Genomic DNA, 15620 nt, shown 5'->3' on the forward strand with positions numbered 1-15620 from the left:
TGCAGAGGGTGTGGACAGAAGAGGGTTGGAGGGAAAGTTGTGAGCGGTTGGCAGGGCAGTAGGTGGACCACCTGTCTGGACACGGGGTCCTGGTTAAGAGTGGACTTGGGGCCAGAGAGGAAGGCGCAGGGCTAAAGGCTCACGTGAACAGTCAGGAGCTGGATGGCAGAGCCAGAGGATGAGCGTCGCTTCATGCCTGATCCTCAAACTCTTCACCTTCAGCCAGGTCTTCGCTGGTCAAAGGCTTTCCCTGTTGGAGAAATGCTGACCTCTATTCCTAAAGGGCCTGGGCCCTGGAGGGTCCCTTCTGTATGCTGCTAAGTCACTTCAGTCATGTCCGACTCTGTGTGACCCCATAGACGTCAACCCACCAGGCTCTCCTGCCCCTGGGATTCTCCAGGCAAGAACACTGGGGTGGGTTGCCATTTCCTTCAATGCATGAAAGTGAAAAGTGAAAGTGAAGTCGCTCAGTCGTGTCTGACTCTTAGCGACCCCATGGACTGCAGCCAACCAGGCTCCTCCGTCCATGGAATTTTCCAGGCAAGAGTACTGGAGTGGGGTGCCATTGCCTTCTGTATAGGATGCAGTGATTGTTAACCTAGACAGTGGGCACAAGGAGGTATCCCGGGGGTGCCTGGGCTGAGCCCCACCCCTCCCAGTTCCCCTTGCTTACTGGAGCTCCGTGCCCCCCTGGTAGTCAGACTGGCAAGTAATCATAGTGGGTAACACTTATGGAATGCCTTCAACTTGCCAGGCATCTCCTAAGTCACACCCTAAGCTACACCCTGGACCATGGAGGACACCCTGAGCTACAGCTCAAGCACAGAGTGAGCCAGGTGTAGTCTTGCAGAACGCCCAGGAACCAAGTATGCAGGCGGGTAGAGTGCAACCCCTTGTTACACTTAAAGAGCCCCTCAAAATTTTTGTTGCAGTCCCCTCTGGTCTCAGAGCACCTGGGAGATACTTGTCTACCAGGGGGCAGGGTAAGAGTCCTCCAGTGGGGAGCCAACAGCACAGCTTGACTTTTCCAACCTCCCTACACCACAGGGAGGCAGGAAGGAAAAAGTGGCTTTAGTCAGTAAAATAGTGTCTGTCCTTGACTTGGCTTCTGTGCCTCAGTGTCTTCATCAGCGTCCTCAGCAGGTGCCTTCAGCGGTCCAGGGTGTAGCTCCGGGTGTCCTCATGGTCCAGGATGTAGCTTCAGGTGTCTTCATGGTCCAGGGTGTAGCTCCAGGTGCCCTCTGCAGTCCAGGGTGTAGCTCTGGGTGTCCTCATGGTCCAGGGTGTAGGTCAGAGTGTCCTCTGTAATCCAGGGCGTAGCTCTGGGTGTCCTCTGTGGTCCAAGGTGTAGCTCAGGATGTCCTCTGTGGTCCAGGGTGTAGCTTTGGGTGTCCTCTGCGGTCCACAGTGTAGCTCTGGTGTCCTCTGTGGTTCAGGGTATAGCTCAGGGTGTCCGCATGGTCCAGGGTGTAGGTCAGGGTGTCCTCATGGTCCAGGGTGTAGGTCAGGGTGTGCTGTATGGTCCCGGGTGTAGCTTCAGGTGTCTTCATGGTCCAGGGTGTAGGTCAGGGTTTGCTCTGGTCCAGGGTGTAGCTCCGGGTGTCCTCATGGTCCAGGGTGTAGGTCAGGGTGTGCTGTATGGTCCAGGGTGTAGCTTCAGGTGTCTTCATGGTCCAGGTTGTAACTCTGGGTGTTCTCATGGTCCAGGGTGTAGATCAGGGTGTGCTCTGCAGTCCAGGTTGTAGCTTCAGGTGTCTTCATGGTCCAGAGTGTAGGTCAGGGTGTGCTCTGTGGTCCAGGATGTAGCTCCGGGTGTCCTCATGGTCCAGGGTGTAGCTCAGGGTGTGCTCTGTGGTCCAGGGTAAGCTCAGGGTGTCCTCTGTGGTCCAGAGTATAGCTCAGGGTGTCCTCTGTGGTCCAAGGTGTAGCTCAGGGTGTGCTCTGTGGTCCAGGGTAAGCTCAGAGTGTCCTCTGTGGTCCAGGGTGTAGCTCAGGGTGTCCTCTGTGGTCCAGGGTGTAGCTCAGGGTGTCCTCTGTGGTCCAGGGTGTAGCTCAGGGTGTAGCTCTGGGTGTCCTCTGTGGTCCAGGGTGTAGCTCTGGGTGTCCTCTGTGGTCCAGGGTGTAGCTCTGGGTGTAGCTCTGGGTGTCCTCTGTGGTCCATGGTGTAGCCCAGGGTGTCCTCTGTCGTCCAGGGTGTAGCTCAGGGTGTCCTCTGAGGTCCAGGGTGTAGCTCAGGGTGTCCTCTGTGGTCCCGTGTGTAGCTCTGGGTGTCCTCTGTGGTCCAGGGTGTAGCTCTGGGTGTCCTCTGTGGTCCTGTGTGTAGCTCAGGGTGTCCTCTGTGGTCCAGGGCATAGCTCAGGGTGTCCTCTGAGGTCCAGGGTGTAGCTCTGGGTGTCCTCTGCAGTCCAGGGTGTAGCTCTGGGTGTAGCTCAGGATGTCCTCATGGTCCAGAGTGTAGCTTAGGGTATGATCTGCGATCCAGGGTATAGCTCTGGGTGTCCTCTGTGGTCCAGGGTGTAGCTCAGGCCCAGATACTCTTCTCTGAGCCTGTTGGAGTTAGGAGACCAACAGCCTGGGAATCCAGACCAGACTCTTGCCTCTCTTCTGTCACTCTGTGTGGCTTCCAGGTTGGAGGGCCCATTGTATGGACCCTGTATCAGAATCTGAAGTGTTCTGGAAGCCTGCAGATGGTGATGCTGGCAGGGACAAGTCTGACGCAGATATTGGCTCCACATCTATCCTGGGGAGGACAAGTTGTTGTCCCTTCCTAGACAGAAGGGGTCTGATATAACTGGTTTTCCAGCAAGTGGCCAGCAGGTTCCTGTGGGGCATGGTTCAGGGGTCAGTGTTGGTCACTATTGCTAGCAAAGAAGCTACACAGCTGTGGCTGGAGCTGACTGGTATTTGAACCTGTGCACAACTCTGTCCTGGCCACCTTGGCCCTTTGCTCCTGAACGTGTTGCCAAGAAACAGCCTGATTGGGGTTGCAGGACAAACTGACCTCCATAGAGGCTCAGGGTCCACTGCTTGCTATCAAGATTTTATTCTATTGAATCAATGCACGCCCTCTGGTGGGCAATTTTGGTACCTCAGCTATTCCTTGACCTGTTCCAGCCGTTGCTCCACCAGGGCCCGCAGAAACCCCTGACCACTTCGTTGCTGTTGTTCAGTCACTCAGTGGTGTCCGACTCTTTGCGACCCCATGGACTGAAGCACGCCAGGCTTCCCTGTCCTTCACCGTCTTCCAGAGCTTGCTCAAACTCATGTCCATTGAGTTGGTGATCCATCCAACTATCTCATCCTCTGTCATCCCCTTCTTCTCCTCCCTTCAACCTTTCCCAACATCAGGGTCTTTTCCAATGAGTCAGCCCTTCCCATCAAGTGGCCAAAGTATTGGAGCTTCAGCTTCAGTATCAGTCCTTCCAATGAATGTTCAGGGTTGATTTGCTTTTGAATTGACTGATTTGATCTTGCAGTCCAAGGGACTCTCAAGAGTCTTCTCCAACACCATAGTTCAAAAGCAACAATTCTTGAGCGCTCAGCCTTCTTTATGGTCCAACTGTCATACTTGGTTGTACGACCACTTGGTTATTTTATTATCCACCACCCAGAAGTAGATCCTAAATTCTGACCTCATGCCATCCCTCCTTTCAGACATGCCCCGTCTATTGTCCTCCAGGGTGCCTTGGACCCTTATGGCAGGTGCCGTTAGTCTGCAGAACTGGCTGCAGACAACCTGGTATTTCATGTTTCTGCAGCCTGCAGAGTCCCCCTCCCTTCTTACCTGGCTGCCTCCTACCCTCCCTAAGGGCTCAGTTGGGCATCCCCTTTCTCAGAAACCTTCATATCCCTGGGGGAGGGGGCATGCCCCCTCAAAGCCCCTCCTCCTGGCAGAGTGGATATACCATCCACTCAGGTGGTCTTAGACCTGCAGGTGCACCTGGCCCCATAGAGCTGTGTTTGCCGAGGTGGACAGCAGTGGCTGCACAAGGCAAGTCTCATTTGCGGCTCTTTTTTTTTTTTCTCTGCTTCAGAAATCAGTCACTTGATTTATCTAGAAACATTTATGAAGCACCTACTCATTTCATCAGGCACCAGAAATTCCATGAAGAAAAAGAGTGTACACAAGCCCTGTGCCCAGCACTTTAGGGCCTATGGGGAGAGACGGATGTTTAGTAAAGTGTCCACAGATAAAAATATTTCCATATAATTCTGTTTTAAATAATACACACGTGTTACTTTGATTCCCAACATTTTAAGAAGTAAATGAATGTACTTAGGGACTGTGATAGGTATGTGGAAAGAAGAGCTCCAGGTTTTGTGAGAGGCTGTAAAAGGGGAGCCCTGAGTGAAGAGGAGGCCTCTCTGAGGGCCTGATGTTCAAGCGGAAAAGTGAGGAAGCCGAAAGAGGGCAGGGCTTGCGAGAAAAGGTGGGAGAGAAGGAGGGAGGGAACTGGCTCATTGGAGGAGCAGGGCGGGGCTGAGGTTACTGGAGCCTTGCAAGCATGGCCAGGTGGTCAGGTAGGGCCGTGTGGGGCTTAAATGCAGTGAAACCACTGAGAGACTTAAGTGTGTTGATTCCACTCTGGCTGCTGTGGATTAGAAGGGTCAAGAGTGCAAATTGGGAGCCCAGTTAGGAGGTGGGCAGTTGTCCAGGGAGAAGTGATGGGTGTTTGAGCTAAATGGTGGGAGCAGAGAGAAATAGCTGTACTTAAGACACCCAGCAGACAGAGCTGGGTGTCGGGTAGCAGAGGCTCCTGTCTAGGTAGACCCCTAAGATTCTGGCTTGAAGAGCTGAGCTGGGAATGGGAGAAGCAGACAGGATGTGGGTGAGGAAGATCAAGATGACCCTCATTTGCTGTGTGTGCAGGTGGAGTGCCTGAAGCTCATGGAGATAGAGGCATCCTGCAGGGGGTCAGCTATGTGGGCTGGAGTGGAGGACACAGGCATTGTTCCAATCCCTCCGGTGTCTCATCTCTGGCCTTGCAGAAGCTAGGCTGGTGTTGGCCTGGAAGCCCCCTCCTACTCAAGGAGACAGTTATCAGCTGTGTTCCCCGAAGACACTGAAGGTCTTGGGACGCGGGTCTCCCACCCCTCCCCAGTTCTTGGTGCCGGTCAGCATTTATCTCCACTGTGGGGGTTTGCCAGACTTCCCTCCTTCCCCTCCTGCGCTCTCAGCTGCCCATGGCAAATCCAGCCTCCTGGGAGCAGAGCTTGGAGAGAGGTAGGTCCCCTGCTCTCTCAGCCCAACCTGCTGTCCACGGGTCCTGGGCTCTGGCTTCTCCCAGGCCCCCTGCGGCTGGCCCCATGGGGAATTCTTATACAAAATCCCCATCCTATTTGTGCTCCCCTCCACCAAAATGGAGCCCCTGTTTGGTTAATTTCTATTTTGTGGTTTATCTGGAGGCTGTTAAAACAAACCCTGGGGGACCCTCAGCAGTGACTGTTCCATATCTCATTATCTTTCCCAAACCCGATTATTAGCTCAGATTTTTCTGATCGCTAGCTGCTGTTCGTGATGAGTTGTGTGCCATTAATGCCAGCTGGTTCCCTTAAACAGGACCCACCATGCCAGGGAAAGTGAGCTGGCATTCAGAGCCATCAGCCACTTGGCTTTTTAATTTTAATGGGCTCTACCAAATGTTCCAGGCCAAAGGGTCCCCGAGGAACCAGAACAGACGGGCTCCCAACCCCCAGTCTGCAGCCCACCCTGGTTCCTTCCCAGACTGTGGCCATCCTGATTGCTGGGACAATAAGGTCTGGGTCGAGGCCTCACCTGTATTCATGCCTTCTTGCCACCAGGCCCATCCTCGATGAGTGGTCAGAGTGACTTCATGGGTTCCTAGCGAGCTTGCAACTACATATACCAAAGCTCTCTGGTCCCAGCCCCCTCCCTGGGGGAGACAGGCTGGGTCACCATTCTGAGCTGTGCTAATCCTAGCCTCTGGGAAGCACCGTCAGCTGGTCAGCCAAGTGTGGGGAAGGGTTGAGGGAGCAGGCAAGTCTGAGTGTTTGCTCCAGCCAGTGGCCCCTATTCCTTCCTGCCCTCCCCCACCGCCAGCCCGGCCTGTCCCCAGAAGGCTGCCTCGGGAAGGGCTCCAGCTCCCTGCTGGCTTCTCCTGCTCCCCATTCCTCCAGCACTCCCTGCGTCTTTCCAAACAAATGCAGAGGGTTTTGAACCCAGACCCTCAGTTTTCTAGCTGCCAGGTTTAAGAGGTGGCTCAGGGGCCCCGTCTTCTCTACTTGCAGCTGCCTTCCGCTCACCTGGGCCTCAGCCCAGGTCTCTTCAGGGAGGCTTTTGCGCTATAGACAGCCAGTCTGAAATGGCTTGTGGTCATTTAAAAAAATGGCCTGTCAGACATTCCTGACTGAGATAGAAGACAATTGGAAAGAAAATAGCACCGTGGCCAAGAGCAAAGCTTTGGAATTAGCAGACTGTGGATTTGAGTCCTAGCGTTACCTAGGACATCTTTGAGCAAAGTTACTTCACCTCTCTGAATCTGCCTGAACTTCCCTGAATCCTTTCAAGAGCAACATGCCCTGTCTCTAAGGCTGGCAGTGGGGATTGGAGTAAGATGTTTCATGTGATGCGCTCAGCACTTGGCCTGGTATCTCCACTTGCCCCTTTCCTCCTTCTTACTCATCGCTTATGTCTGCCTGTGTCCTCCTTCTAGACTGGCATTCTGTAAGAACATATCCCCTGGTATTTTGGAGGGCTTGGGGGTGACCATTTCTGAGTCACCAAAATAGTCACTTGCTGTTTGAGAGTGGGGAGACCTGGCCTTGGTGAGTTCCCTCTGTGTAGCAGGGTTGCGGGGCCCAGGGTGGGCTGGCATCCCCTCAGCCTACCCACCTGCACTGCCCTGCCCGCTAAGTGCGTCCAAGCTGCCGTGCGTCTCCCTGCCTCTCCTTGAGCAGACAGAGAGGACAAGAATTGGACTCTGACCACCAGCTGGAGGCTTCAAATGGAAGCCAGGCCCCCGAGAGCCCAAGCTGGGTTTGCCTGGCAGCACTCTGGCTCCTGGTGTGGGGTCTCGGGCTGCCCACGGCTGGTGGGCTGGCACTTGCTCTCTTCCCAGGTCTTACAGTTGCAGCCTGGTCTGGGCCATTTGCACCAGGCCATGGCTTGATTTGATTGCTGTGGCATCCACCCTGATGCCCTGGAGGCCTTCCCAAGGCTCTGCCTCTCCCCAACAACCCAGAAGGTGGAGGCCAGAGCCAGGGCTGCGGGTGCAGGGTGGCCTGCTGAGCCACCGGGTGTACCAGAGAGCAGGCTGTCCGTGGTCCTGTCAGGCCAGGAGGCCCCCAGGGGAGGCCTGGCTGTGGCCTCAGTTTGGGGGAGCAGAGGCTTCTACACACCCTTCATCTAGGCCACAGGCTCCTCTTTTGTCTCCCGGTGTCTGTGCTCATGCTTGTCTTCCCACCGGAGTCCTCCCCAGCCCAATCCCCCCTTCTCCAGGATGCTCCTCCTCCAGCTGTTGCTGGTCTCTCCATCCATCCACTTGTTTGTTGGTTTCTTGCATTTATTCCTCAGCCACTGCTTTGCTGAGCCTGTATTATGTGCCCAGACATCCGAAGGTAAGGAAGGTGCAGTCCCTCCCCCTCAGTCTGGCCGGGGCGCCAGGCTCACAGACTCACAGGGTAGTGAGTGCTGGGGACGAGGGGAGTGATGTGCGAGGGAGCGACTTTCTGCTGGGAGAGGTGACGTCACTCCTACCTAGATTCTTTCACTGAGGCCTCTTATGTGCCAGGCTCATGCCAGGCACTATGCGTACGTTCTCACAGCAGCCCTGGGTGCTGTCAGATGTTATCATCCCTTTTTACAGACAAGGAAGCCGAGGCAGACAAAGGTTAAATGACTCCCAGTGTCAGTGACACGGGAGGTGGAGTGCAGAGGTGGGCCTTACAGGACAGGCGGGGACTGAGCAGAGGAAGGAGGGAGTTCGGGGCACAGGGACCAGCACGGGCAAAGGCTCTGAGGTGGGAGACGCAGATGGTGTTGGTCACCAGCCGACTGGATCGTGGAGAGAGAGAAGGGGGTGCTGGAGGAGTGGGAAGGGAGGTTATGAAGGCCACGACTGCTGCATGGAGATGGCAGTTCTTTCACAGGCCATGGGGAGGTGGATATGATTGAACCTGTGTTCTAGGAAGATGAGGCTCAGTGTAGGGGGTGGACTGGAGTTGGGAGTGCCCATGGAAAAGGCAAGGCAGGCCCAGGTGCCCCGGCCTGAGTGAAGGGAGCTAGAGTCTGAAGGTGGTCACTGAGCCCAGGATATCCACTGAGCCCCCATCCTGCTCTGGGCGGCTCTGCTTAGCTCTCCAGTCACCTATGGGTCTCCCTGTGTTGAGCCCTCTCAGTCTGGCCAGGCCTATGGCTGGGCTCACAGTGGGACCCCAGAAATGTGGTGCTTAAGACGCTGGAAGACAGAAAAGGTTCACGGACTTAGAGAATGAACTGACAGCTACTGGGCAGGGAGGGCAAAGGTTGGGGGGCTGGGAGATTGACATGTACCCACTGCTATATTTAAAATGGATAACCAACAAGGTCGTACTATATAGCACAGGGAACTCTTCTCAATATTATATAACAATCTGAATGGGAGAAGAATTTGAAAAAGAATAGATACATGTATATGTATAACTGAATCACATTACTATACAGCTGAAACCAACGCAACTTTCTTCATCAGCCGTGCTTCCCAGCCTGCTCTAGTGGTGAAGAACCCGCCTGCCAATGCAGGAGACGAGAAATGCGAGTTTGATCCCTGGCTCAGGAAGATCCCCTGGAGAAGGAAATGGCAATCCACTCCAGCATGCTTGCCTGGAGAATCCCGTAGGCAGAAGAGCCTGGTGGTCTATTCTGTTGGGTCGCGAAGCATCGGATACGACTGAAGCGATTTAACACACACACCCACACTCCAGTATAAAATAAAAAGTTAAAAAAAAGAAGCTGAGTAGGAATGAGGGGCGTCCTATACTTCACCTACTTCCAGCTTATATATTCTTCTGACAGCAACCATCCTACCATCTCTTGTCCTGTCCCCAAGGAGGCTGTGTGCCTGCGTGTGTGTGTGTAGCTATCTCCCAGGCCAGTTCACTGGGACGCCTGGGCAGTGATGCTTTAAGGAGCCGCACTGGGGCTCGGCAGCCTCAGGTGGGGCTGAGGATGTGGGTCTGGGGTGCAGTTGTAGGGCAAGACGGTGGCCCTCACTCTCTGCTCTTCCCCTGCCTGCCCCTTCCTCCCCAGGCCGCTGCAGCAGCACACACTCTCTCTGTTTTCTCTTTCGAAGGTGGGCCTTAATGTCCTGGTTCAGAAAGCCAACAAGTTCACCCCGGCCACCCGCCTTCTCGTCCAGAGATTTGTGCCATTCCCTGCCGTAGGTAAGCCTTGCACAGAGAGAAGCTTCTGTGCACGTGTGCACAGGGATGTCTGGGCACGTGGGCTGCTGGGCTCTGGGGAGCTGGAAGGCCCCTCCAAGCCTCTCTTGACACTGAGGTGGGGGGAGTTCTGCCTTCGGCAACTGGAGGAAAATGTATGCAGGGAGAAGAAAGGGTGATGGGGTAAAGAATCCGCCTGCCAACGCAGGAGATGTAGGTTCTATCCCTGGGTCGGGAAGATCCCCCAGAGAAGGAAACGGCAACCCACTCCAGTGTTCTTGCCTGGGAAAGCCCACAGACAGAGGAGCCTGGTGGGCTACAGTCCAGGGGGTCACAAAAGGGTCGGACATGACTCAGCAAGTAAACAACAAACTGAAATGTAACATTTCCTTCCATTGTGAATATAGGCAGCAAATTGCAGTAGAAAGCAGGACCGTGACTCTCCCCAGTAGAAATCACAGGTATTTTCATGTCCTATTACAGTTGTTACAGAGATCTTAAAAATACCATTTGTGCTTAACACTAACCCCAAATTATAAGTTGATAGATCCACTTAAAGATCTTGTTTTTTTTTTAATTCAGTAGTTTAAAAGCACATCTATTTACTATATCACAATTGAAAAAATATTTTGATAATTTATTTCAATATAATCTCCTTGTAATCCCACTTGTTTGGCTTGTAAAGCATAAACTTTAGAGACATTATTTGGAGAGGGGTGTAGGGGCCTCGGGTTCCTGACACAAAAGAAGTTTCAAGGCTCCCACTAAATCTGGTGCTCCAAGCCCTTTATGTTTCAGGGGCCTCTAATCATAGGGATGGGTAGGTGTGTGTGTGTGTGTGAGTGTGTGTGTGCGTGCGTGTGTATGTGTGTAGGTGTTTTCACTTGCTTTCAGCAGAGCCTTTGCTGGTCTTGGAGTCATGAATTCACAATAGATGCCCCAGGTCTGGGCCCTGAGATCCCATAAAGCGCAGCCAGGCTCCTAAGAAGCCTACACTTTATTTGGGGAGAAGGTACAAGAGGAGAAAGAAGTGTTTGAACCACAACATCGAGCCCCCATCTGATGCCAGAGGACAAAGCTGGGGCACGCCCAGAAGGGGCAAGAGGTCCTATGAGCTCCCTGGTGCCAAGACTCGGTCTGAAGAGCAGGGTGTGAGACCCAAGCTCATGGTCCCAACCCTGTTCTTCACCTCCAGGGCTCAGCTTCCCCATCTGTAAGATGTGGGCACCAGTACCTACTTTTCCACAGCCTTGAGCTGAGTGAGGAGCAGATGAGACCTCAGACTAGCTCTGTTCTTCAGAAAGGGCTTTGAAGCACCTGAAAAGCCCCTGTGAGTAGGTGAGAGATCATTGTTGAGCAGCCCCACCTCCTCCTGGGCCCGGAGGCTAACGAACTCCCAGGACCAGCCACCCGGCTGATCCTCAGCCGACCCAGATAATTGCTATAGCAACTCCACACTTTTAATGAACTCTCAGCTATTTTTGGTGTGGGCCATTAATGGAATAACTCTTTAGATCTGACTTTGTTAAGGGGCCTAATTGCGTGAACACAGCGGCCGATCTGGTGTTCCTCGCCGTCCTGAGCTGGGGGGTCAGATGCAGCCTGAGGAGGGGGCAGCTCTCAGCTGCACTGGACTGGATCTTGGTCTCAGCTGAGATGTAATCTGTCCTTGAGCCAAACTTCAGATAAGGACTCTACTGGGACCCATTGCAGCCTTGCTCGGCCAGCTATCTTGCTGTGTGACCTTGGAAGTGGTCTTAACCTCTCTGGGGGCTCCCTCAGGAGAAGGGCCCCTGCTCTCAGGTTTGACCTTTTCCGAGGCTTTCTGACCTGTCCCTCTTTGGGCTCCAGCCGATTCCTCTCCTATCGTATTGCTGGGGCGGAGTCTGGTCCAGCCGTCACAGAGGGTCGTGCAGCCCTGCGTCCCTAGCCGGTTGCACGGGGTGCTCGTGGTGAGGTCTGCAGCCCTGATGGTCCTAGCTCACCAGGATCCTAACAGCAATGGGCCCTTTCTGCCTGCTTCCTCAGACTGCTGTCCAAGTCCTGGCTGTGTGCCTGCCTTCCACACCCTGCCCCTTTTCTCCTCTCCGACATGTGGGCTTCCATCTCTCTGGCCTCCAATGCCCATCCTAGGCCCACCTGCAATGGCATTTGCTGACTCCCCTAGCCGAGACGGACACAGTAGTGTTCAGGGTAAACAGGCGTTGCACCTCACCCCCTAGGGGCTTAAAAGCCCCCTGGTCCCCTTAGGCCACTGAATAGTTCCTGCACTTGGCCTCCTGAACCTTATCCCCTGGGGCCTCCAGCCAGCCAGAGTACCTGTCTGCCCCACTGCACACTGACAGGGCCTAGGGCCCTCCAGGCGTCCACCTCTTGGCTGGCCACCAAGTCTTCTCAGAGCTTGTTGGTCCTCTGGACCCCCGGACTAATGGAGAGACAGAACTCATGGAGCCCTCAGTGCACATGGGGAGCAGGTTGAGGCAAGTGAAAGTGATCAAATCAAGCCCTGATTGCCAGGGTGGGGGTGGGAGGGTGGAGCAGCAGAGGGTCTCCCATTCAGGGTGAGAGAGGGTCCTGAGAGGGCCCAGGTGCCCTGTGCTCAGCGGCCACATCCCTCCCTCCTCTCCCCTGGGTGGGCTGGGGACTCAGGCTCTGGGGAGCAAGGAAGCTCTTGGGGCCAGCTGCTTCTTTCCACTGCTTTGCCCTGTCCTGATCCACCTTGAAGTCCGGAGGCGCCCCACTGCTGCCCAGGAGAGAGGTTCGAGACTGGGCACAGGACGCCTGATTCATGCCGCACCCACCCCTCTCTGGCATCAGGCCAGAGCTTCGGCCCTTCCCCGTGGGGGCCTCCGTGACAGTCACCTCAGGTCTTCCCTGGGTGTGCCAAGCCCCAGACACTCTGCCACCAGGAGCACTCTGCCACCTGGAGCACTCTGCCACCTGGAGCACTCCACCAGTTCTCCCCTCATTTTTCAGCTAGGGCTGTGCACACATGTGTGTGACTGATGTGTGTGCGTGAGTGTGTGCTGAGTACGTGGGAAGCCCCAAGGACACTCACTGCAGCCAATTCTCTCCCTCAAGGTGGTTTCGGGGCCTCGCCGTGCCCTGGTCTAGAACAGCAATCATGTGGGAAATCTCACTTTCTATTTATATGTGGAGATGTTAGGAAAGCCGGTGAGCCCAGGAGCATGTGTGCTGGCATTGGAATTGATTGGGGACTGGTAATTAATTTGTTTAGACCTTAATTAATTCTTCAGTTCTTTCTTATTTGTGGACTGTCACGCTTAATTGTGTTGAGGAGCTGGAGCTCAGAGCAGGCCCTCCATTAATTGATGTGCAATTGCTGTGAGGTGGAAGTTAATGGTTTGGGGAGCTGGGCAAACAGTGTAATTAAAGGTCAATCGAGGAGGTGTTGGAAAAATACCCCCGCCCCCAGGTCCAGCCACCAGTCTCCACGAGCAGAGTCCATTCCAGGGGAGGCGGGCTCCACAAACAGCCTTCTTGTGAGTCCTTGGGGTGGGAGCCTGGAGGAGTGGCAGGCAGGGTCAGAGGCAGGTGCTAGTTCCATGATAGGACACCAGGGAAGAGGCATAGACCCACCTGGTGAGAAGTGGGCATGGCAGGGACTGTGGCCTGGAGCTGAGAGGTGGAGGCCCGGATGTTACCTGGCAGTGCACCTGTGTGCCCGGCTCTGTGGATGTGGCGTGGGGCAGGGTAGGCGGCTCTGAAGGTCACCCCCAGGCTGCCTGGCTGCATCCGCGTGGAGCAGTGGACAGGTAGTGTCATGTGCTCAGGGCACCCTCTGGGCCTGAGCCCCCGATGGGGGAGGCCTGAGCCTCAGTACTAGCCGGTCAGCTCCTTGCACGGGAATAACCCTCCTGCATGGAGCCTCAATTATCCCTTTGTGGAAAGTCACTTCATCGTGTGCTGTTGGCAGCAGTCCCTTACATTAAATGTCACAGCTTATTTCACTGCCATGAAGAAGTCTCTGTGTTCAGCAGGGAGTCTGCTGCTCGGGGTGTCTGGGCAGCCTTTGGGGGAGGTCTTCTGTTGCTTCATACCCAGAGTGCCCCACCTCCACCCCCGTCTCTATGCTTCCCTTCACCCCAGACCACGGGTCTTCCTGTCATTGATTCCCCCTTCATTTTCCCGCTCTTCTCCTGGTGCTCAATCCGCCCTCTTCCTTCACCAGGACGTGGCCCTGGCAGTGTGCCCAAGCCCTGCGGTCCATCCCTGGGCGTCGCCTCCTCCATCCCTGTGGTTGGAAGGCAGCAGGGTGCACCTGTGCCCGCTGTGTCCTGGGCCTTGTGACTTACCCCCCCTCTGTCTGGCTCAGTGATACTTAATGTTGCATCCACCCGCCTTAGGCAGCCTCAAGGCCCTGAGTCACCTTTTGGACGTGGCCTCTGGCTTTGCTTGAACCCTGTCGCACTGTGGCAAATCTTGTGACTCCCCTTCTGTCTGGGCCTCAGGCCCTTGCACAAGGCCCTGTTTGACTAGAGTGCCTGCTCTTCCCACTCTCTGCCTTCTCTTGGCTGTCAGGCCTTCATCTCTCACTCCAGACACCACCTTCTCCAGGAAGCCCTCCCTGGGAGCCGCAGTCAGGATTACACCAGCACCCTGCATGTGCCTTGGTCTGTCCTGGAACTGCTCATTTTGTTTTTGAGTCCGCCTCCCTCATCAGACTGTGAGCTCTCCAAGACAGGGACTGGATCTCATTCATCACCAACCCCCAGCCCCGCTCTTTGCTCGGCACCTAGCGTTCTGGGTGGGTTTGTACAGTGAGCAGATGAACGTTTTAGTAAAAATGGCTTGAAACTGGGCACCCAGAAGTGAAACTCCACCCTGATGACATTGGTGACCACATTGTGTCACCTTAGATGACATTGGTAGCCGCATTGTGGCTGCTTAGAATTTATTGTGGTGTGTTTTAAAAAAATTTTTTTTTTGAACGTTTTGTTTTCTCGTGCAAGTTTTTGTGGTCACTGTCATTCACTCAGTGGGCAGGCCTAGGGTGGATGACTCGGTCACCCTGGGCACGTTCTTCAGCCTTTCTTGTTTGGATCTGGGTGGGGAGGCGGGCCAGGCTGGGTGCCAGGATCAGGGCCCTAGAACTGGCATGGGGCCCTGGAGTGTGTCAGGCCCCAAGAGGACAGGGCCAGTGGGCCCGAGTCAAGCAAGGGGAAGCCCCCCAGTGGTGTGTTCTAGGGCTCCGCCTTCAGCCTTGTCCCCTCACTCATTTTATACCTGCCTTGGTCAGAGGAGGTCAAGGGGTCACACACAAGGAATGGAGATAGCAACTTGGCAATGATTATGAATTCATGGGCAAGGGTGTGTGTGTGCGCACTCATTCAGTCATGTTAAACTCTTTGAGACCCCATAAACTCTAGCCCACCAGGCTCCTCTATCCATGGTATTCTCCAGGCAAGAATACTGGAGTGGGTTGCCATTTCCTCCTCCAGGGGATCTTCTCAACCCAGGGATCAAACCCAGGTCTTCTGCATATCCTGCATTGGCAGGCAGATTCTTTACCACTGAGCCACCTACCAGGGTCCAAAAAGATCTCACAAGGTTTGATGTAAGGCTCACTATTCAAAAAATGCAGCTGCACAAGTGTGGAGGTGCTGAACTTGATTTGATTGGGGTACTTAGGATAACGCCTGGGGATTTTGTGGACTGTATGCCTGAAACAGGTCCACCCAAGTGGTGTGTTGGGCTTCCCTAGTAACTCAGACGGTAAAGCCTGCAATGGGGGAGACCCGGGTTTGATCCCTGGGTCGGGAAAGTCCCCTGGAGAAGGAAATGGCAACTCACTCCAGTATTCTTGCCTGGAGAATCCGTGGACAGAGGAGCCTGATGGGCTACAGTCTATGGGGTCTTAAAGAGCTGGACATGACTGAGCAACTAACATACAGATACAGACATGTGGTGTGTGGCTCTGATGAGGCTGCCTGGCTTCAGCTGCATGTTAGAGACAGTGGCCAGAACAAGGGTGTCTCTTTAGTTCTAGATCCTACACAGGCAGAATAGCACTGGGAGTGGAGACAAAAAGAGTAGCAGGATCTTCTGAAAAACTGACAGTCTATTGGTGGAATGAGCTGCCTGACTCCTGAGATAGAGAAGCACCTGAGTATCAGCTTGGTACAAAAATCTGAGAGAGGCACTTATGTGTGACCAAGTCATCTGTTGTGGGCAGATTGCTTAGAACCTGGCATATAGTAGGTACTTAGAGAGTGCTTGTT

At 54.4% G+C, this 15620-nt stretch overlaps 1 protein-coding gene across 3 annotated transcripts in view; it reads left to right on the forward strand.

Moving 5' to 3' along the window:
- SFXN5 (sideroflexin 5) overlaps window positions 1-15620 on the forward strand; it is a 126437-nt gene that overhangs the window by 69121 nt on the left and 41696 nt on the right. For all 3 annotated transcript variants that reach the window (XM_027554894.1, XM_027554895.1, XM_027554896.1), the window contains one exon: window positions 9291-9381. In XM_027554894.1, coding sequence (XP_027410695.1) covers window positions 9291-9381 — 91 coding nt within the window. The remainder of the gene's footprint in view (window positions 1-9290; window positions 9382-15620) is intronic.

The sequence above is a fragment of the Bos indicus x Bos taurus genome, chromosome 11, assembly GCF_003369695.1.
Source record: "Bos indicus x Bos taurus breed Angus x Brahman F1 hybrid chromosome 11, Bos_hybrid_MaternalHap_v2.0, whole genome shotgun sequence".
Lineage (NCBI taxonomy): Eukaryota > Metazoa > Chordata > Mammalia > Artiodactyla > Bovidae > Bos > Bos indicus x Bos taurus.